Source organism: Onychomys torridus, chromosome 20, assembly GCF_903995425.1.
Source record: "Onychomys torridus chromosome 20, mOncTor1.1, whole genome shotgun sequence".
Taxonomy (NCBI): domain Eukaryota; kingdom Metazoa; phylum Chordata; class Mammalia; order Rodentia; family Cricetidae; genus Onychomys; species Onychomys torridus.
The window spans coordinates 2988593-3013179 of NC_050462.1; the positions used below are offsets into that span (position 1 = coordinate 2988593).

The 24587-nt window shown below is 42.9% G+C and overlaps 1 protein-coding gene across 5 annotated transcripts in view; it reads right to left on the reverse strand.

Moving 5' to 3' along the window:
- Positions 1 to 24587, reverse strand: part of Syn3 (synapsin III) — a 427823-nt gene that overhangs the window by 318494 nt on the left and 84742 nt on the right. For all 5 annotated transcript variants that reach the window (XM_036169415.1, XM_036169416.1, XM_036169418.1 and 2 more), the window contains exon 4: positions 19569 to 19660. In XM_036169415.1, the coding sequence (XP_036025308.1) occupies positions 19569 to 19660 (92 nt within the window). The remainder of the gene's footprint in view (positions 1 to 19568; positions 19661 to 24587) is intronic.

Sequence of the window (24587 nt, forward strand, 5' to 3'; positions counted from 1 at the left end):
GGTGATGGGACCTGAGAACCTTTTATGGTTTTCTTCCAGCTGTTGGTTCCCCCTCCACTGTCTGAGGTCTGACTTTCTAATGAGTGATGCACATTATCAGCTGCTGTGGTTTGAATGGCTTGCCTGTGATTTAGAATTACCCAATGCTACAGACTCAGAGCTGGCTTGCATAATTAGCTTGGGCCTCATTAATGTCTGCCTCCTTGGGCGTTTTGCATTCTTGGTGTCTCTCATTCTCAGTTCCAACTTCATCTGTCGGGGTGAACACAGCTGCCCCCTTTTCTCACTGCTTGGTGGAGCCGGGCTCCAGTTTGAGCCCAGAGGAGCCCTGCCATCCACAGAACATGATTTCAACATGCCCTGAGCTGACCCCTGTCCTGCTTTCTAAATAGAACTAGCTCATTTCCTTAGGAGCTGGAAGGTCTGAGGACTTCAAGCACTTCAAGCTGGTCGGCCTCGCACCTCTAATTTATGTGTTGGCCAGAGAGCAGAATGAGACGGGCTATCAATTTAATTGTCAAAGACTGATGACTTTTAATTGATAACCATCAATTAAAACTTATAAGCTGATATAAGAATTTGACCTCAGGAGCAGGGGCCTAGTGAGGTTGTCCACTGCAGAGTCCACAAGTTTCTTTCTTTTCCTAGACTGACTTCATTCCTTCCCCACTCACTCCTCCATGACCTGCTCTGAGCCCCAGCAAGCCCAGTCCTGTGGGCAGCATCAACCCCGTTCTCCTGCCTTCTGGCCTCTGCACAGCTTTACTGGAATATGGCCCCAGCTAGAGAATGGAGGGCAGAGTAAGGAAAGGGTGGTAGCATCTCTCCCCAGTGCCCACCTGTTGGCATCAAGCTGTGCCCTGTTCTAAATCACCCTATACTGAATGAGAAAGAGGTCTTACTGGCTGTGACTTGTCCTGAGAGACTCTCTTTTAAAACAGCTTTTGACTTTAATTGCGCTGAACCCAGAATTCATTTGCATTTCACATATATGTTACACAACCAGCCTGGAGGTAATTGCCTATAGTTTGTTTTTGTAATTTTGTAATTTTGCATTAAACAAGCATTTGAATAGAAACACAGAAGCACCAATTTAGTGTGCCATGCTTTGTTGACTCTCATGGGAAGCCTGCCCTTTCTGAATGAGATAGAGGAGGCATGGATGGGTAGGTGGGTGGAGGGATAGGTCAGAGGTGGGGGAAGGGAATGGGAGGAGAGGAGGGAAGGAGAGGAAACTGCTCAGTATGTAAAATAAGTGAAAAAAATAAAAAAAGAAACATAGAGGCAAGATGTATCACAGTGGGAATATAAGCAACACTATCCGTACACACTGCCCACAAGACACACAGTGATCAATCATTTATCCCTAAAAGTAGAAAGGGTTCTAACCTATAAATATACATAAAATATAAAATTAAAGTAAATTGGAACTACTTTATGGTTCCAATATAACCATATGAGCCATAGGCATGTTAAAATCATATCTGGAAAACCAGGCCTATGAACTTCTCAGATATACCATATTGAGAAATGAGTGTACCTTCCAACTAGGGCCCCATAAAGTGAAGGACACCTGGGCTGTGGAGATAGCTCAGGCAGGAAGGTACTTGTTTTGCAAGCATGAAGGAACCTAGTTTTGATCCCCCAAACCCACTTAAAAAGCTGGGCATGGTGGCATGTACTTATAATCCCCAGAGCTGGGCATGGTGGCATGCACTTATAATCCCCAAAGCTGGGCCTGGTGGCTTGCACGTATAATCCCCAAAGCTGGGCATGGTGGCTTGCACGTATAATCCCCAGAGCTGGGCATGGTGGCATGCACGTATAATTCCCAGAGCTGGGCATGGTGGCATGCACTTACAGTCCCAGTACTGGAAGGCAGAGACAGGAGGATCTCTGGGGCTCTCCCTGCTCAGCCAAATTATTAGCTCATGAAGAGACCTTTTCTCAAAAGCTAAGGTGAAAAAAAATGACAAGTCATGCTTGCCAGAAGACCAGGTAGGCTGCCAGCAGACCTCTGCTCTCTCTGGTTCCCCACTAGACCCAATCCCTCAGGCTTGTCCCTAGTGCAAGAGAACACCAGCTACAGCCTTCCTTCCCACCTCTCCTGCCTCCTGTGGATCCTATAGACAATCACCTTTTGGCCTCCATCCCGTCTCCTGGACTCACCACTGTGACCCAGCCACTAACTCCAGCAGACATCCTCTGCTCAATCATAGACCATGCCTGCAAGAACAGGTAGGCTGCCCTAAGGTTGGCTTCTCCACTCTCTCTGCACCCCTAGCAGACTCAATCCCTCAGGCCCTTCATAGCTGCAGTCTCCCTTTCCCTCCATGCCTCCTGTGGGTCCCACAGACCACCCCTCCTGACCTCCCAGAAAGCAGCACCTAGACCTATAATCACCCAAAACCCAGATGCCTACATGCCAGCATAAAAATGCAATCAATCACGGCCAAGACAACACTTCTCCACTAGAGCCCAGCTATCCTACCATAGCAGATCCTGAATAATATTCCAACATAGCTGAAACACACACACACAACACACAACACACACACACACACACACACACACACACACACACACACTGACCTCCTTAAAACCAACTATATGAAGATGATAGAGGACCTTAAAGAGGAAATGAATAAATTCCTTAATGAAATCTAGAAAAACACAAACAAATAATTGGAGGAAGTGAATAAATCCCTTAAAGAAAGCAAAGAAAAACAAACAGTTAAAGGAAAGGAATAAAACTATTTAAGAGCAGAAAATGGAAATAGATGTAATAAAGAAAACACAAATTGAGAGAGTTCTGGAAATGAAAAATTTAGGAATGTGAACAGGAACTACAGAGGTAAGCTTTGCAACAGAATAAAAAGATGGAAGAGAGAATCTCAGGCATTGAAGATACAATTGAAAAAATGGATACATCAGTCAAAGAAAATATCTTTTTGAAGTTTTTTTAAAATGGTTGTTTATTTTAATGAAATTACAACTTAAAAAAAAATAGATTTATTTATTTATTATTTATACAGTGTTCTGCCTGCATGTGTCCTTGCAGACCAGAAGAGGGCACCAGATCTAATTGCAGGTGGTTGTAAAGCACCATGTGGTTGCTGGAAATTGAATTCAGGACCTCTGGAAGAGCAGTCAGTGCTCTTAACCACTGAGCCATCTCTCCAGCCCCAAAGAAAATATTAAAGCTAAAAAATTCCTGACACAAAACCTCCAGGAATTCTGGGACACTGAAAACACCTAACCTAAAAATAATAGGAATACAGAAAGGGGAAGAGTCCTAGCTTAAAGGCCTAGAGAACATTTTCAGGCTGCCCCCAGTTGTGGGCCAGCAGGGAAGAGACCTGCAGGCAGGCTCCCCCACCAAAACCCCCCATTAGACCCTGCAATCTACAAAACCCATGATCTATCCCAAATCCTCACAAGATATTATTTCATATTAGAACATAGAAAGATCTCCCATGCTCATGGATAGGTAGGATTAATATAGTAAAAATGACAATCTTACTAAAAGCAATCCACAGATTCAATAAAATCCCCATCAAAAGCCCAACATAATTCTTCACAGAATGTGGAAAGAACAATATTCAACTTCATTTGGAAACAAAACAAAACAAAACAAAACAAAACAGGAATCCTGTACAATAAAGCAACCTCTGGAGGCATCACCATCCCTGGGCTCAAGCTCTACTATAGAGTTATAGTAATAAAAACAGCTTGGTATTGACATAAAAACTGACATGTAGACCAATGGAATTGAATTGAAGACCTGACATTAATCCGAACATCTATGAACATAAGATTTTTGACAAAGAAGCCAAAACTGTACAATGGAAAAAAGAAAGCATCTTCAACAAATGGTGCTGGCATAACTAGATGTCAACATGTACAAGATTGCAAATAGATCCTTATCTATTGTTGTGCACAAAGCTCAAGTGTAGTGGGTAGCCATTCCAGCTTTGACCTGGAAGTTCCAACCCCTATTGAGGCTTCTGTAATGGTCACGCCTACAAGGCGGGGCTGAGAGAGGACGTTGAAGACCCAAGTTCTGGATGCTGGGGCTCTCTTGGTTCCAGGACCCTGGACACTTGAGGTAGACGGAGCAGAGTTCTCCAGAGAACACTACCAGACTGCACCATACCTTTGCCAGACCCTAAAACCTACCTATCCCTTCATTTGTAAGTTACCCCACAAAATAGACCTCCCTTTTAACTATGTGGAGTGACCTTAAAAATTTCACCAATACTCAAGTCCAAGTGGACCTCAACATAAAACCAGTCACACTGACCCTGACAGAAAAGAAAGTAGGAAGTAGTCTTGAATGCATTGGCACAGGAGATCACTTCCTAAATATAGCACCAGTAAACACAGATACTGAGAGCAATAATTAATAAATGGGACTTCCTGAAACTGAGAAGCTTTTGTAAGGCAAAGGACATAGTAAATAGGACAAAATAGCCTACAGAACAGAAAAAGATCTTCACCAACCCCACATCTGACAGAGGGCTGATTTCCAAAATATATAAAGAATTCAAGAAACTAGACATTAAAACACCAAATAATCTAATTTAAAAAATGGGCTACAGAGCTAAATAGAGATTTCTCAACAGAAGAATCTCAAATGGTTGAAAAACATTTAAGGAATTGCTCAACATCCTTAGTCATCAGGGAAATGCAAATCAAAACAACTCTGATATACCATCTGAACTCCTGTCAGAATGGCTAAAATCAAAAACACTGGTAACAGCTTATGTTGGAGAGGATTTGGAGCAAGGGGAACACTCCTCCACTGTTAGTGGGAGTACAAACTTGTACAGCTTGAAAATCAGTATGGTGGTTTCTCAGAAAATTGGGAATCAATCTTTCTCAAGACAGAGCTATATCACTCTTGGGCATATACCCAAGGAATGTTCAATCATACCACAAAGACACTATATTCACAGCAGCATTATTCATAATAGCCATAATAGCCATAACATGGAAACAACCTAGATGCTCCTCAACCAAAGAATGGATTAAATTCTAAAGAATGGAATACACAATGGTGTATTACTCAGCAGTAAAAAACAATGACATCATGAAATTTGCAAGCAAATGGATAGAAATAAAAATATCATTCTGAGTGAGGTAACCCAGACTCAGAAGGACAAACATGGTATGTACTCACTCATAAGGGGATACTAGATGTAAAGCAAAGGATAACCACACTACAAACCACAGCTCCAGAAGCTAACTAACAAGGAGGACCCTAAGAGGGACACATGGATCACCCTGGAAAGGGGAAATAGATGAGATCTCCATGAGTCTGGGGATGAGGGGTGGGTAATGGAGGGTAGGGGATGGGGGATGAGAACATAAGGGAATAGGATGGTAGAGCTAGAACAGGGGTGGAGTGGGAGAGCAATGAAAGAGATACCATGATAGAGGGTGACATCATGGGAATAGGGAGAAACCGAGTGCTAGGGAAGTTCCCAGGAATCCATAAGGATGACCCCAGCTTAGACTACTAGCAATCGTGGAGAGGGTGCCTGAACTGGCTTACCCCAGTAATCAGATTGGTAAATACCCTAACTGTCATCATAGAGCCTTCATCCAGTAACTGATGGAAGCAGATACAGATATCCACAGCCAAGCACCAGTTTCATAGACCTAGAGAATATGGCATTTAAATATTTAGACAACTTAGAATTCTGTTGACATGAGACATGATTGCTCCTGGTGGCACCGATCTGATCCCTAGAGAATGTTGGGCTTCTGAGACATTTCCGTTTGGAAGTTTGTCTCCTTCTTGGCACAAAATGGCCTACTGGGCAAAGAACTGCCCTTGCCTCGACTGCTGACAGTATGAATACTGTCCCTTCTGAATGAGTGGGACACAAGGAAAAGTGACTACTGAACTCTGCCAAGACAAGGTAAGATGGTCTTTCAAAATACCTGCTTCTGAAAATGGTCTGTCAGATACTCTAGGCCTGTAGCCAATTTGAATGCACCAATGTGATAATCTCATTAGATGCAGAAAAGGCCTTTGACAAAACTCAACACCCCCTCATGATGAAAGGGGTATCCTGGAGAAATTAGGGATACAAGGGACATGCCTAAACATAATAAAGGCAATTTACAGCAAGCCTATAGCCAACATCAAATCAAATGGAAGGAAACCTGAAGCAATTCTGCTAAAATTAGGAACAAGATAAGGTTGTCCACTCTCTCCATATCTATTCAATATAGTGCTTTAAATTCCAGCTAGAGCAACAAGACAACTAAAGGAAATCAAGGGGATACAAATTGGAAAAGAAGAAATCAAAGTATTGTTATTTGCAGATGATATAAGTGACCCTAAAAATTACACCAGGGAATCCCTACAGCTGATAAACACAGAGAAGTAGCTGGATAGAAGATTAACTTAAAAAATCAGTAGCCTTCCTGTTTACAAGTGACAGACTGAAAGGTTAAAAAAAAGGAAAAAAACAAACAAACAAACAAACAAATGACAGACTGAGAAAGCAATCAGGGAAACAACATCTTTCACAAGAGCCGCAAATAATATAAAATATCTTGGGGGTAATTCTAACCAAACAAGTGAAAGACTCATGACAAAAACTTCGGAAGATGGAAAGATCTCTCACACTCATGGATTGGTAAGATTAACATAGTAAAAATGGCCATGCTACCAAAAGCAATCTACAGATTCAATGCAATCCCCATCAGAACTCCAACATAATTCTTTACAGATCTTGAAAAGCCAATTCTCAACATCACATGGAAAGACAAAAACCCAGTATAGCTAGAATAATCCTAAACAACAACAAAACTGCTGGAGGTCTCACCATCCTTAATTTCAAGTTGTACTACAAAGCTATAATAATGAAAACTGCCTAGTATTGGCAGGTATGTTGATCAATGGAACATGACCAATTGAATTAACTAAGCAGGCCTCATATGGACTCACAGAGACTGAAGTAAGTGTGGAGCCTGCACAGGCCTGCATGGTTCCTCTGAGTATGTGTTGTGACTGTTAGCTTGGTGTTTTCGTGGGACCCCTAACTGTGGGTATAGGTGTGTTTTTGACTTGTTTACCTTAATTGGCATTCTTTTTTCAAGACAGAGTTTCTCTGTGTAGCTTTGTGCTTTTCCTGGAATTTACTCTGTAGCCCAGGCTGGCCTTGAACTCAGAGATCTGCCTGCCTCTGCCTCCCAAGTGCTGGGATTAAAGGCGTGCGCCACCACCGCCCGGCTATTCTTAGGATTCTTTTCCTCCTTTTGGGTTGCCTTGCCCTGATTTGGGGTGAGAGTTTTTGCCTTGTCTTCGTGTAACTTTTTTTTTTTGTCCTATTTGGTTGTTGTCTCCTGGACACCTGCTCTCTTCTGAAGGGAGATAGAGGGGGAGTGAATCCTGGGAAGAGGGGAGGTTTTGGGGAGTTAGGGAGAGTGGAGGGAGGGGAAACTATGGTTGGAATATATGTATGAGAGAATGATCTACTTTTAAAAAATAAGGTAAAGCTGATTAGATCTTTCATCTCCACATACCTAACTACATGCCTGCCCCCATACAAATACAGACATATTACCCTTCCCTTGTAAAATAACACACACACACACACACACACACACACACACAGAGAGAGAGAGAGAGAGAGAGAGAGAGAGAGAGAGAGAGAGAGAGAGAGAAACAGAGACAGACAGAGACAGAGACAGAGACAGAGAGATTGGTTTCTCTCAGCTGATTATCAAGGTAATCCACACTACTTGGCAAATTGCTGCCAATCAAACTAGTGGGTTTTTTCTGTAAATTTATTGTTCAATAATTATGGCATTGTGGAAAGATGAAAATGTCTGTTTGTATTTGACAAAGCACACTTGTGGTGCCATCCTTTGTCAGTGCAGTGGCTCTAGGGTGTTCTGCAACCAAGGGCTCAGCACAGCCCCTCTTGCTTAAATAGAAACTTAATCTACTAGAGCTTTGTGTCTGTCATGCCAAGGGCTCCAGACCCAAAGAATTTGCAGTTCAGATGTTTTTGGGTTTCAGAATATTTACATGTATTTACATGTATTGCATATTTACATACCTTGGAAATGAAATTCAAATCTAAACACAAAATTCATTTGCATAAAGATACACATTATATAAGTGCCGTGGGCTAATGTACTATAACAGCTTTCCATAATTTTGTATACTAAACACATTCACGGTGTGGAAGTTTCCACTTGTGATGTCATGAAAGAACTCTAAAGTTTCCAATTTTGGAGTATGTTAGGGTTAGGACTTTCAGATGGAATGTCTACCTGTAATGGTTTTTCCTCTCTCTGTCCCTTCAGCCCCACACATTCCTCTGCAAATGACTCTTTCATTAAAATCCTCATATTTAAATAAGCCAAGAAGAGGTAAATTCTGTCTCTCACCTCATACAATTCCTGATGTAATTCCATGTAGGACGAATCTTAAAAAGGCTTATTAATGACATGAAACCTGGAGCCAGGTATTGGGGTGAATGCTGGAAGATCAGAGAAGCAGAACAAGCCATAGCCACCTCACCTTGCCAGCTGATCCTGTTTCTTCAGACTGGAAGCTTCTGTGTCCTCATCCGAATGGATCTCAGCTGAACTACTGCTCAAAAGCCTAAAAGCTTAACCAGCCAAATGCTTCTAGTTTCTGGTTCTCATACCTTATATACCTTCCTGCTTTCTACCATCATTCCCTGGGATTAAAGGCTCACTTTCTGGGATTAAAGGTGTGAGTCACCATGCTTAGCTGAATCCTTGAACAGATGGATTTCTGTCTCTGGAATGCCAGGATTAAAGGCATGTGCTACCACTGACAATCCTCTATGTCTAATATTGTGGCTGTTCTGTCTCTGACCCCAGGTAAGTTTATTAGGGTGCACAATACTTTGCGGAACACAATACCACCACAATTCCCAGTTTCAGAAACGGTGCCCAGCACAATAGTGAGTCCTTAACAAACATTTGTAGAACAAATAAACTCTTCATATACACTACTTCATGTGGTGCTCACAAAAGCCACACAAACTGTTATTAGTGCCTTTTAAGGTAAGGAATGGGGACTCAGAGGTCAGACCTCTGGGTGAGAACAGCATTCAACCAACCCACATGAGCTCTGTGCCTGCTCAACCCTTGCAGAAAGCTTGCTTGAGTTTGGATCTGATTTGTCTCTAAAGTCACAGGCTCATAGTTTGGTCCTCAGCCCTACATGGTGTTGGGAGGTGATGGACCCTTTAGGAGGTAGGGCCTAGTGGAAAGAAGTTAGGTCATTGGGGTGTGCCATGGAAGGACATGGGGAGTCAAGTTCCTTCTTATTCTTACTCTTATTGTTTCACAAGCAGCTTGAGGTGGTGATGTCTTCTTTGTCACATATCCACAAAAATTTACTGTATATCACTATCCCCAAAACAACAGAGCCAAAAAACCACAATCTGAAACATCTGGAACTTCCAGCCAAAATAAACCTTTCCTCCTTTTAAGTGGATCAAACTTCAGTATCTTGTTGCAGTGACAGGGAGCTGACTAACCCGGATCTCAGATTCCTGCCGCCTTCTGTATAGAGATCTCGGGTCTACCTGAGCTGGTGTGGGAGGAATGGGAACAGATGCTGAGGCAGACAGAAGGAACTTCAGGGAGTTAAGGATACCTGGGCCTCCATCTGGCACTACATCAGAGGCCTGGTTCAGGTTCAAGTGATGCCAGGCTCTAGCGTCTGATGAGGCAAGCAATTCCATGCCTCCAAGCGAATCTGTTGCTGCGACTTGGTTTCTTCCTCTGTAAAATGGGCTATGGTAGTAATTACCAGCATTTAATTTAAGGATCATCCTGGTCTAGACACAGCTGAGGGATTAGCACATACCATCTTTTCTATCCCTCACTGAACTCTGGGAGTAGTTGTTAGAACTAATGCTCCAGAGAAGGTGCTACCTATGGTCGGTCACACAATGCCCTCACCCAGGCTGAAGAGGATTACCTACTGCCAAGCTCTACTGTCTCCTGCTTTCTTTGGCCCATCCTATGGGGTTGTGGGAATAGATAAGATCACATTTGGCACAGGGATACATCAGTAAGTGGTAATGACCTTTCCCCTATAACCTGTCTCTAAGTCAGACACTTGGATTCTTTCCATATTTTTCTTCCAAATGGTTGTTGAACTATCCTTTTACTTAGTGCTCACAGTTTTTTAACACCTCTTTAAAAAATTCTATGCAACATTCTCCCTCTTATTAAAGAGGGGCAATCAGGGCAGAGAAGCCACACACAGGCTGTGGAGTCAGACTGGCTGAGCTCCACCTCTCACTGGCTGGACACCTGGATTCCATTACACAACTCACTGGGTTTTTAGCCTTCTGATCTGTAAAACTGTGATTTAATAGTACACACCTTATGGGGTTGTTGAAAGGATAAAACGAGTTAATATATGTTAAGTGCTTGGAAAAGTGCCTAGCACATAGGAAATGCTATAAAAGTGTTTGTTAAATAAACAAAAATTCATGAATTTTGTATGTACTTCTCAAGCTGGCTTAAACTAAAAGGGATTGTTCTTGGCTCAAGTCTGAGGAAGACTGTGGACTCAGTCTTAAGTAACATCACCAGGTCACTGTCTCTCTTGGCTGTGCTTTCCTTTGCTTTGGCTTCATTTTTGGCAGGTTATTCACTCAGAGAGACAGCCGCCAGCAGCTCCAGGCATCCACCCTATCAGTTCTGCAGCTCTGGATGTTTATTCCAACAGCTCAACAGCTCTGGACATCTACCCCAACAGCTCAGCAGCTCTGGACATTTACCCCAATAGCTTAGCAGCTCTGGACATTTACCCCAATAGCTCAGCAGCTCTGGACATTTACCCCAACCACTCAGCAGCTCTAGACATTTACCCCAATAGCTCAGCAGCTCTGAATATCTACCTCAACCACTCAGCAGCTCTGGACATTTACCCCAACCACTCAGCAGCTCTGGACATTTACCCCAATAGCTCAGCAGCTCTGGATATCTACCCCAACCACTCAGCAGCTCTGGACATTTACCCCAACAGCTCAGAAGCTCTGGACATCTACCCCAACAGCTCAGAAGCTCTGGGCATCTACCCCAGAAGCTCAGCAGCTCTGGACATCTATCCCAACAGCTCAGCAGCTCTGGACATTTACCCCAATAGCTCAGCAGCTCTGGACATCTACCCCAGCAGCTCAGCAGCTCTGGACATTTACCCCAGCAGCTCAGCAGCTCTGGACATCTACCCCAGCAGCTCAGTAGCCCCTGTAGAACTCATGTGCCTGCTAACCAAGAGCTCTAGAAAAAGTCTTGTAAGAAAGCACTGTTGTCTCACCTTGAGTCCCAGTGTGACAGCCCAATAGACTGGGGCTGGTCATGTGTTGTCAGCTGCACACACTGCCCAGACAATGAAGTAGAGAAGGGTCATTGTGGTGGAAAATCACCTAGGTGCTGTTGCTCAGAACAGAAGAGATGGATGATGGAGAAGGCGAGCAAGTGTTTGCTCTGCCACCATCCTGATCTCTTGGATTATGAGAACCTCATGTTCTCCATAGAAATAGAAGCAACAGAATACAAAGCAAGAGGCATGTTACCAAGACTAGTGCACATGACCATGGAGAAGTCCCATAATATGCCATCTGTGAGCTGGAGAACCAGTGATGGGATTCAGTGTGAATATGGAGTACTGAGAAGCTGGGGAGCCAATGGTGTCATTCTCAGACTGAGGCCCAAGAACTGAGAGACCATTGGTGTAACTGCTAGAGTGTGAAGCCATGACAACTAGGAGGTTTGATGACAGAGGACAGGAGTACATGAGTGCCTTAGGTCCAGAAGATAGCCTCAGCTTTGCCTTTTGTGCTCTTAGGTTGTGCTCTGTGTGGATGGGATGGTGCCTGCCCAAATTAGTGAGATCCCATCTTCTTTACTCAGTCTACCAGCAGGATTCCTGCTGACACACCCAGAGATGATGCTTAGCACTGTCCGGGGAACAGGCCCTGCTGACACGTATAATGAACCATGGCCCCAGTGCGAAGTGCCTATTGGCATTTCCACTATGACATCTAAGTGTCTTTGAAAGCAGATACCAAAGTCAAGAGAACTGCTCAATACTGTAACTTGGGGGAGCACAGCTAGGGCTTGCCACAGTGCCACATGCCTAAGGAAGATTGTATTGCTTTCCACCTGCAGGTCACAGTGTAAATCAAGTTGTAGCTTCCTGGTGAGTACTTTCTAGAAGGTTTGAGGTCAGGACCTTCTATCAAGCTTGCTAGACTGAACTGCTCACAGGAGGATGTGAGCACCTTTCTGGACCAACAGGCTCTTGTGTTTGGATGCTTGGTTCCTAGATGATGGTACTGTTTTGAAAGGTTGTGGAAACTTTAAGTCTTGTAGTCCCATCCAACTGGTAGGCCACATGTGGCTAAGGATAGCTATGGATGTGGGCCAACATAAAATCATAAACTTACTTAAAGCATTGGTCTGGTTGGGTGTTTTTGTTTGTTTTTTTTGTTTTTGTGAATTTGACACAAGCTAGAGCTTTCTGAGAAGAGGTAACCACAATTTAGAAAATGCCTACATAAGACTGACCTATAGGCAAGCCTGATAGGCATTTTCTTAATAAGTGATTGATGTGGGAAGACCCAGCCCATTGTGGGTTGTGCCACACCAGTGTAGGGAGACCTGGTTGGTACAAGGAAACAGACTGAGCAAGCCATAGGAGCAAGTCAGTAACCTAACACAACTGTGGTAACTTCACACAATAGAACTCTATCCTCTCATGGTTGTAGGGGCCAGATGTCCAAAATCTAGGTGTCAACAGCCATGCCTCCTTCTGGAAAGAATATATCTCTTATCCATCTCCTAGCTCCCCATCAGTGCAGGAGATCCCTGGCATTGTTTGACTTTCAGATGTATCACTTCAGTTTTGGCCTCCATCACCACACAGAACTTCCCTTGTATCTCTTTGTCACCATTTTTGATGTAGGGTCTTGCTTATATTGACCTAGAACTTATTATGTAGCCCAGGTACACCTTGTCTCAGCCTCTAGTTGCTGGGATTATATATGCCTGTGATACCATTTCTAGCCCAACATTTTCTCCAATGATCCAAAGACACCAGTCATATTGGATCATGCATCTACCCTTTTAAAGTATGACCTATGGGCTGGAGAGATGGCTCAAGAGGTTAAGAGCACTGGATGCTCTTCCAGAGGTCTTCAGTTCAATTCCCAGCAACCACATGGTGGCTCACAACCATCTATAATGAGATCCAATGCCCTCTTCTGGCATTCAGGCATATATGCAGACAGAACACTGTATACATAATAAATAAATAAATAAATAAATCTTTAAAAAAGTATGACCTAATTTAAATAATTATATCTGCAAGGATTCTGCTTCCAAATAAATAATGTATAAATAAATAAATTCTCTGGTATGAGTGGTTAGGACTTTAACACAATAGTTTTTGAGGAAACCCAATCCAATAAAAATGCATTTGAAGCCTGCCATTCATAAATGCTGAGAGAGAAGATGATTAATAAACATCCGGGGCATTTCCATAAATTCACTTTTACAAATAATTATATAAATTCTGAAAGAAAACAGCAGGTCTAGAAGACTTGAGGATGTCTATTTTCACAAAGTGTTCCTGCATCCAGGTAGCCCACTTGGTAGAGTCTTTGGCCTTTCAGATGACCCAATCCCAGGGAAAAGACACCAGGGGAAAAATATGGGTGGCTTCATGTAGTGGTTAGCTTTAATTGTCAACTTGACACAGTCTAGCATCCCCTGGACAGAAACTTTCAAGAAGGGATTATCTAAAATGGGTTGGCCTGTGGGCATATCTGTAAAGGAATGTCTTAATTAACTTAATTGATGTGGGAGGGCCTAGCCCACTGTGGGCAGCATCATTCCTTAGGTAGGGGGTCCTTAACTAGGAGTTGAGAGTTCTAGGTGAGCACAAGCAGGCAAGTGAGTGTGCATACAATCACCTCTCTGTTTTTAACTGTGGATGTGATGTGAAAAACCACCTCAAGTCCCTGCTGCCTTGGCTTCCTTGCTATGATAGCCTATAATTGGACCTGTATGCTGAAATCAGCCCTTTGTTCCCTAAGTAGCTTTTTGTTAAGGTATGACATGTTTATGCTACAGAAACAAAACTACAACACTGCTTCCTAGAATTATCTAGAGAGCTTTCAAAACACTACTGTCTATCGTACCTTTAGGGATTCCAGTGTAATTAGTCTGAAGTTTTAGTTGGGTGACAAGTAAAACTTGAATGGATTCCCAGATGACTCTAATCTGCTGCCAAACCTGAGAACTAATAGCATAGATGAAGGCATCTTAATTATTACAAAGGGAGGAGATTCCATTCCCAAGTAAGACAGTGAACATGAGCACTGGTAACATTGAACGTTAGGACATACTTACTCCTAAGTAACAATATTTTAGGTTTTACAGACTCACCGCATACTCTGGCTACCATGAGAGCATATGGTGTATGCAGCATACCTTGCAGCAACCTCAAAATCATCCTTTGATGGCTGATTTGTTTATTTTCCCTCCTAATTACATTTATTTTTGAACTATATTTGTGGTACCTTTTCTTGGTGCTTATAAAGTGTGAGTTTTGTTTTTCCTCAATAAATAAATGCTTCATAATAACATGTTAATTTCCTTTTCTTTGGTAACATACTTCACCTGAAAGTCCATTTTCCTGATTCCCATGATATTAACTGTATTAGCTAGCTTTGTTTTTAGAGAAATGGTCTCATTATATATACAACTCAGGGTGGCTTGGCTAATAAACATTTTTTAAAATTTTGGTGGTGGCAATGGGACTTGAACCCAAGGTCTGTAGAAGGTGCCGGGCAAGCACTCTTCTTGGTACTACTTCCCAGCTCCTCAGGAAAGCTTGGAACTCACTGTGTAGCCTAAGGGGAACTGGAAGTCTTGGTCCTTTTGCCTCACCCTACCACATTCTGAAATTACATACCTGTATTAGCACACTTGGCTCTCAGCTTGCTTTTTATTAATCTGGTAGTTTTGGCATCCCCTCACCCCCAATTTTCAAATGTTCTGTATTGTTGTATTTAGATGAATCTTTTGATTAAGTTACCAGAAAAGATTGTTTTGTTTAATTAGAACATTTAGTCATTCATGTTTTATTATGTATATAGCATGTATGACTGTAGGCCAGAAGAGGGCACCAGACCTCATTATTGATGGTTGTGAGCCACCATGTGATTACTGGGAGTTGAACTCAGGACCTCTGGAAGAGCCATCAGTGCTCTTAACCTCTGAGCCATCTCTCCAGCCCCGAGGTTGCAGTTTTTACACATAACCATGAGAGGGTAATTCCTAAGAATTCACACTTTCTGAAAGAAGGTGAGGAATCAGGCATCCATGGTCTCTTGCTCCACTACTGTCTCTGAAAACATGTCTCCACTACAAGGTCCAGGAACCCTCTGGGCAAAGAAGAAACATGGAAACTTCAGGGACAGGAGTGTGGCAAACCAGGAAACAGGCCAACAGTTCCATGGCCGTGCCCATTGAGGGAGTGAATGCAAGGGGACAGTCAGTAGAGTAGAGGGCTGGCTCTTTACCTACTACACAGAGATGCTCTAGACTAACCATTAACTAATGCAATGGGACAGTCAGGAGCCTAGAGGGCTGGCTCTTTACCTACTACACAGAGATGCTCTAGACTAACCATTAACTAATGCAATGGGACAGTCAGGAGCCTAGAGGGCTGGCTCTTTACCTACTACACAGAGATGCTCTAGACTAACCATTAACTAATGCAAGGGGACAGTCAGTAGAGTAGAGGGGTGGCTCTTTACCTGCTACACAGAGATGCTCTAGACTAACCATTAACTAATGCAAGGGGACAGTCAGGAGCCTAGAGGGCTGGCTCTTCACCTAACCACACAGAGATGCTCTAGACTAACCATTAACTAATGCAAGGGGACAGTCAGGAGCCTAGAGGGCTGGCTCTTTACCTAACCACACAGAGATGCTCTAGACTAACCATTAACTAATGCAATGGAACAGTCAGGAGCCTAGAGGGCTGGCTCTTCACCTAACCACACAGAGATGCTCTAGACTAACCATTAACTACCCTACGAGTAGTTTATTAGCATCATCATTAGAAAACAACAGCTACCCCACACTCTTTCCTTCCCACTTCTTGCACCCCACCTTACTCTGGGATCATTTTTCTTTGGCTTAAACATGTGAGAGTTTCCCTTAGTGAGGATCTGTTCTTTGTGTTTTATTTGTTCATCATTGATGTAAGATGTTTCCCTAGGGGTGCAAGGAAAGGTTGGCACTGATTTTCTTCACTGCTCTGAAGGCATCCTCACCATGGCTCTTTGAAAGCTATCACTCTGTTATTACAATAAAAGAAACTTACTTTCCTAATTCTGCCCAGTCTCAAGATGTTTTTCTTTACCTTTCTAAAGTTGCACGGACATGTCTGGGTGTAGAATTCTTTTCCCTAATCCTGCTTAAACTGTGTTGAGCTTCTGCCTTGGCATATTGTGCTGAAGGAATCATTCCTTGCACTCCTGTCTCTGCTCTATTCTTTCATTTTACTTCTCTTCTGACCCTATGAGTAAATGAACATTCTAGCATGTGCTGAAATCTAGCCTACTTTCATGCATTTCTAATGTCCTTCATTCTCTCTGCCTCCTCCAGGACAATTTATTTAATTCCATGAATGCTTTTCCAAATATATCTAATGTGCTGCTAAGCACAACACATCCAATCATTTTGGTTATTATAGTTTTCCATTTCTAGAAGTTTTATTTTTCTTAACACTGCTTACACAAAATTTTTTTAATATATATTTTGGTCATATTGTTTCCCTTCTCCCAAATCCTTCCAGATTCTCCCTCCCTAGACATCTAACTTTGTATTCTTTTTTTTTCTCTTAAAAGATAAAACCAATCCAAACCAGACCAAAAAAAAGCACACATAAAAAGGACAATAACATAAAAAAGCAATAATAACAATTAAAACCAAACCAACCAACCAAACAAAAACGTGGAGTCCATTTTGTGTTGGCCGACTACTCCTTAGCATGCAGCCTGACCTATAGTGTGGTTACTATTACCTAGTGTCACACTCCCAGCAACTATCGATGGCAAATACCTTTTTATTAGGGTAGGACTTTGTGTCCTCTTCCCCTTCTCTGTTTTAAGGCTGGCTACTCTAGATGGAATCCGTACCCTGACATTTAATGAGGCCAAGAACCTAAAGTTACAGTCATAGAACCTAGGGGAAAATCTACTACAATTATTCTGCTAAATGAACAGCAATAAAATGACTCCTAATGACATATTGCTATACCCACAGATCAGTGCATCACTGTACCCTCATCAGAGAAGCTTCTTCTTGCAATAGATGATAATTAACACAGAAAACCACATGGGGACAACATGCAGAGAACAAAGGACTTTGGCATACTCAGCCTTAAGTGGGATGTATGCCATCCCTTCCCTCAAGGAATGGAGATCTATGTGGAAGAGGAGCCAGGGATGGTGACAACCCCAAGGAAATAGCATTTTCCACATAAAACAGGGCTGACGCAGACATTAGCTCAGAGGCACTGTGACTGGACCCTTTCCTCTTGATTTATGCATCATTTTCTCTTTCATTAATCTGCATCTGGCAACTGCAATGTCTAGTCTCTTTGATGTTCAGCTCCTGTGGTCTACTATTTCCATTTCTGCTAATTCCTGACACCAGTGCTAGTTAATTTCTATCATGTGCTAGCTATTGTAGAAAGAATTCTCTGAAGAATAGCCTGAGAGTGTATTCTTTTATAAACGTTCGCTTATAGTTCTGGCATGCTTGCAATGAGCAGGCATCAAGTTCAAGGCCCAAGGCTTCCCAGGCCTTACTTCAATCTGTGAGGGCTCACCTACCTTGATTTCCTGTTCACCTTGAAGGTGGAGTCCGGTGGGATCTCAGTTCATTACTTTCCAATACAAGTGGTGCTGAGGGTTGACTTCTTTTTCCCTTCCCATCCCTAGCCTAGCAAAGCCAATCTGGGGCACCTGGCACACAGTCAGTCCAAAGCCACGGTGGCTTCACACAGTCAGTCCAAAGTCATGTTGGCTTCACACAGTCAGTCCAAAGTCATGTTGGCTTCACACAGTCAGCTTAAAGACATGGCGGCTTCATACAGTCAGTCCAAAACCATGGTGGCTTTTGTCCTCATGTTGCTTTTCCCATCACTGTGACAAATGACCTGATAAAGCAACTTAAGAGAGAAAAATCCAATTTTGGAACAGTTTCAGAGGGATTTCAGCCCATCATTGTGGGGACGGGATGGCCTAGTGGCTTGTGGGAGCACCTGAAACCAATCCTCACACTGTAGCTGGTTAGGAAATGGAGAGAGCTGGGAAGAGGTGGGGAGACCTTAAAGCCCACCTTGGTGACCTACTTCCTCCAGCTTGGCCCCACATCCCAAAGATTCTGCTAACTCCTAAAAAAGCATTCAACCAAATGAGCCTGAGGGGCCATTTCACATTCAAATAATAACAATTCTTTTTTATCTTTCTGGGCTTCCATTGTCCCATTATTCTCTCCCTGGTAATCCCCGCTGCTATGCCAACTCTCTGAAGGCTTCCAAGCATTACAATGATTGGAAACTAGTTTTTAGTGGTAGCCTACTGGAAACAGGAAGCCATGCAATGTCTTCCCTGCACTAAGGAAACATGTAGTAAATGGTGATTGCATTAGCAAATCATTCTACTTCCCCCAACCACGCTCCATTGCTTGCCTGTATTTATCTTCATGGCTGCTTTTAACTTGCAGAATTATCATTTCTGCAGCCCAAGAATATCCCTGTCCTACTGTTTGACAAGATGCTAAGCATATGCTCCCTTTCCCCCAGATCTTTGTTTCTTCTTCTCATCTAGATCTGAACATCTTCCCTTACTCACTTAGACCCTCACACATTGGCTTGTGCATCTCTTTCCCACAGCCTAGCCACATAGGGCTGAATTTATGGGATTCTTATCTCTCCTGTGGACATGTACTTGTCATTTCTGATTTCCAAGGAATTTCCTCACTTCCTCTCTAGCTCAGCACACATCCTACATAGATTTCTGGAAAATCTGATAAGCAGGAGTTCCATGCAAATGCTTAGTTGGCTGTGCCACGGGGATGGATTGTGTTCCTTCTGCTAAACCTTCACACCAGTTCACGGAGACTTTGGCAGCCTCTGACTGCAATGCTGCTCTCTCCACATTGTGTTTACGAAACAGAGAGCCTCAGGAACTAAACACAGGCATAACAGAGCCACAGCTCTACAACCAGGACCCACACCTTTCGCCCCAAGCCCAAGCCATCCTCCTGACATCACAGGTGCTTCCCATGGATTCATGTCATCGATCATTTCTGTTACGGGGGCACCTGGGACTCTGTGGCAATCATCTGGCACAGGGATGTACACGTGGCACCTGAAAGTGGCCACATGCAGCAGGCAGGTGGGAGTGGAGGTGTCTCTGTGAGGTTTCTTATCAACACTTCTGTATCTCAGGTCTGCTTACCTCACAATTTTGGTGCCATTTCTCACAACTTGCATGTCTACCATGCAGCCCCCGGTAACATAAGCAGCCAGGTTCAGCTCAGAGAACTCAGCCTGGAGGAGAAAGCAGAGCAAAAGAAGCAGGCATCAAACACCAGCAGGGCAGAACTTTTGTTACTGCTACATACTTCTATCCAGTGCACATTCAGGCCTCATCTGTGGGAGCCCACAAAGGTTCTCAAGTGAGATCTGAGCTTGCTTTATGCAGCAGGGCTGCACTAGGAGATGGCTGGACCATGTGCAGGGTCACCAGGTATCTGGGATGGTCTACACTTGCTGTGCTTGGGGAGGTTTTTTGCCTTACCCCTTGGCATTCCTTTAAAAAGCCCTTTAGTAGAGACAGAAGGGGCTGGTGGTTTGAGACCTAGGCCCTCCCAAGGCTATCCTATGTTTTCTGTCTCTCTCTATCCTTCTATCTAAAAATATCCTCATTTCTCCCTGCTCAAGAGTATCCTGGGGGAGTAAGAAGGAGCTGGTCTCCCTCACTCATCTCATATACTTAGCAATGGAATTTTTATCTCCCTCTTCAAAAGGAAGCCGAGAGGCAGGTGATACGTTCAGGATCGCAGGATGAACACATCAAATTAGAGCCCTTGAGTCTCTGATTCAAGGCCCCACTGTTGTAACTACAACTCCTTTCTGCCTCCTTGGAAGCAGAAGAGGCCACTCATACTCTGACTAGAAGATGCCAATGTTAACAGGTTGATTTCAGCCTTGGGCTGTGCAGTTTGTCAGTCACATGCCTCTGATTACTTGGCTCTTCAAATTATCTGTCCAATATCCCTTTCCTAGTAATGACCTCTTCCCTCACTCTATACATGTAGCTACAGTGGAAACACCATGTTTGTGTCATTTTGGTCACTGTTGATGGACAGGCATCTGATGAAAGGTGAGGGAATGATAGACTCCAATATGAGAAGTTAAAACTACTAAGCAAAATGTAGTGTTTTGAAAGAAAAGGGGTGTGGCACTTTTAGGAGGTGTGGCCTTGTTGGAGTAGATGTAGTCTTGCTGAAGGAAGTGTGTCAATGTGGAGGAGGATTTTGAGGTCTCATATATGCTCAAGCCATGCCCAGTGAGAAGACTATTTCCTGTTGCCTGCATGTCAAGATGTAGGAATCTCAGCTTTGTCTCCAGCACCATGTCTGCCTGCATGCCACCATGTCTCACCATGACAATGGATTAAACCTCTGAAAATGTAAGCCACCTGTAATTAAATGTTTTTCCTTATAAAAGTTGCTGTGGGCATAGTGTCTTTTTACGGCAGTAAAAACCCTAAGATACAAGACATGGAAGTTTGTTTTCTAGGGGGTTGTATCTCTTTGTTCTTTGTTTTGTCTCTTGATATAGGCTGACCTTAAATTTGCTACAAACTAAACAATGACTCTGAGTCTCTGATCTTCCTATCTCCAACTCCAAAATGCTGAAATTACAGATATGCACTACAGTGACTTTATTTAGTGCTGTGGGAAGAACAGAGGGTTTTGTGCATGCTAAGCAAGCACTCAGCCAACTGAGCTACATCCCCAGCCCAAAGGTGGTTTATATCTTTAATGCGCAAGCCTGGATGCTACTTGGGATCATATTTATTGCTAGCTGCATTGGGAAGCATGGAAAACCAGAATGTTGGAAGCTGAAGAACAAGAGAAAGTGGGGTAGGGAAGGATGAGAGGAGGTGTAAGAAGGAAAGTTATATCACAGTCACCAAGAGAGGGAGAGAGGGACAGAAGCAGGAGAACCCTCTTGATGGTCCTGTCCAAATTTTGATGTGTACTTTTGTGCTTACTCATATGTTTAAGGCATTAGTGAAATTCTATTGCTTTCAATTGCTTGTGAAATAATATGTATCTCTGGTCACATTGTATGCTCCTTAGATATGATAGAGACTTGTTATAATTACCTCTATCAGAATCCTAGGATGCCGTAATGAAGATCCACCCTTGGGAGGCTTAAATGGCAGAAATGTACTCTATAGTTCTAGGCTACAAGTTCAAAATTAAGGTTCTGGTATGGCTGGTTTCTTTTGAAGGCTTGTGAGGGGTGGGTCTACTTTAGACCCCTTCTCTTGGTTTGAAGAGCACCATTTTTTCCCCTGAATCTCTTATCACCTTCTCAATGTTTGTCCCTATATCTAAAGTTCCCCTTTTTATAAGGACATCAATCATAATCACATGGTTACTCTAGTGATCTTGTATTTGGTTGACCTCTTTAAAGGTTCTCTCTCCAAGTAAGATCACAGTCTGAGGTACTATAGGTTAGATTTGAAACTATGATTTTTTAAAAAAATTAATGTATTTATCTCTTCTTTAAGAATGTCATAGATGGGGCTGAATAGATAGTTTAGTGGTTAGAGTGTTATTGCTTTTTCAGAGGACCCAAGTTTGATTCTGAGAGTCCACATCAGGCAGCTTACAAATACCTGCAACTCCAGCTCCAGGGGATCCAATGTCATAGACTCACACACATACTCATAATTAAAATACTATAAAATGTAAAAAGAATGCCGTACATGTACACAATGCATTTTGATCATATTCACTCCCTTTAAATTCTTCCAGAACCCTCAACACACATTCCCCTTTCAACATCATAACCTTTACTTTCTTTTTTCTTTTCTTTTTTTTTGCCAGAGCTAAGGATCGAACCCAGGGCCGTGCACTTGCTAGGCAAGCATGCTACCACTGAGCTAAATCCCCAACCCCTCATATCCTTTCCACTCTTAAAAATTTGTAACCCACTGCATCTAGTTAGAGCTGCCCATATACACATGGAGCATGGACAGCCCATCATGGGCCACACTCCAGAAAAAAACTGTTTCTCCCTTAGCCAGTAGCTCTCATCTTGGTGTGGTCCTCACGAACCCCTCCCCCATCCATACAGTACTGTTGACTGGCTTGATCTTGTGCAGCTCAAGCAGCTGTGGCAGCTGTGAATTCATGAGTATAATGGCCCTGTTATGTCCAGAAACGTTTTCACAGCAGTGTCACTGTTAAATCTTTTTACCCCCTCTTCTATGGTGTTCACCCTAGGGAAATGGGGTACAGAGATGTCCATTTGGGTCTGGGCACTCAACAGTCACCTATGCTTTGGAATGTGACTAAATGAATCTCTGTGTTAATGGATGTCCACTGTAATAAGGATCATGCCTGATGAGGAATGAGAACCGCACTAACCTGTGAGTATAAGGTTAAGAATTTAGAAGGCAGATAGATGCTATTTCCATTGAGAAGAATAACAGAAGTAAGACTCCCCCTAGGGTATATGATCTTCCCAGCCACTGGGTTCTTGGCCAGACTTACAGTACCAGGTCTAAGTTCCTTTCTGTGGAGGGACCTTCAATCCAAACAGAAAGCAGTTGGTTACCCACATAGCATTCATGCCACTATTGCATCAATGGGCACATCTGACAGGAGTTGCCATTAAAGCTCAGAGTTCATGGCTAGCTAAGATTTTTGGTGACTTTTCTCTCTCCCTCAATAGCCTGTATAGCATCTCTGGCATGATGAAAGATATTCAGCAGGAAGGAAGCTTCTAGGTTTCTCTTGTTCTGTGACCAAACTGTGTAGTGTCTTCAGCAATGAGTTCTTAACATCAAGCTCAGGTGGTTAGCCAAGAGTAATGGCAATTGTCTGTATTGTTTGTGGGGGATGAACAGGAGGTATCCCACACCTGGCACTGTTCTCTTTGTCAGCCTATGAAATTTGGTGATATATTAAAAGTAATAATACCAAAGTGCCTTATTCACAGGAGCAGCCAGAAACCTTTCTTTGGATCTAATGAATCAACATAACTATTGACATGTATTCAGTGCTCATTACATGGTCTAAGCATTTCACACATATAAATCTACATAACCCTTGTCCAGGTAGGGAGAGAGAGATTAGATATGTGCAGGATCTCACACAAGGGGTAGCAAAGCCCAGGATTTAACCCCAGGCAGTGTTCTCTAGGGACTGTGCATCTGACCATTTACACTCTATTTACTCTCCCTGAGGCTGCATGAGGCCACATTAATGCTTAGAGATAGTAGGGATTATAGTGTTTTGAATAAGAATGTCCCTCCTAGGCTCAGATATTTGAACCCTTGGTCCCAGTTGGTAGCACTGTTTGGGGAGGTTTAGGAGGTATAGACTTGCTGAAGGTAGTATGTCCCTAGGGGTGGGCTTTGAGACTTTAGAGCCTCACATCACTTCCAGTTTTCTCTCTCTGCTTCATGCTTTCAGTTGAGGATGTGAGCTTTCAGCTTCTTGCTCTGGCTGCCATGCCTGTCTACTGCTATGCCTTGCTCATCATAATGGACTCTTGTACTCTGGAACAATAAGCCAAAATAAACTGTTTCTTCTATAAGTCACTTCTGGTTGTGATATTTTAGCACAGGAACAGAAAAGTAAGTAATATGGGGACTTCAAAAAATCATTTAAAGAGAACAAGTTTTTAGTGAAGGAAGATATCATTTTGAAAAGATATAAATGTATCAATCACCCTGGAGCCATTTATGAGGAACTTTATGGTATTAAATGATATATTAAAGGAAACCATGAACACTTATGTCTCTGCTTAATTAATAACCTCATTATGTTGTTGCAAGGTGAAAAGAAAAGATCATTGCTAATGAGCCCACATTGTAAACTGTGGTAATAACCTAGCTATTATGTCTGATGCCTTCCAAATGCAGCTCTAGATTGCTCAAAATACTTAATTGGCAATATCAAGGAGAATTTTTTAAAAGCTACTGCGTGTGTGGCAGGGAAAGAAGTTAAAAGGAAGCTGCCATACAGGAGAGCTGGTCATTAGATCTGTGAAGAAAAGGAATGAACTGAGAGGGGAGATCCAGGGGCTGTCCTTCTGCTCAGAGGGAAAAAGAAATTCCTGGATAAAAGACTGTTCAGGCTTTGAGAGAAAAGTTAGAGGTTGGATCTGTAGGTTGGTCCCCTTCACATGCTCCAAACAGTTCACAGATGGGGTGGATGCTGGGGTGGAC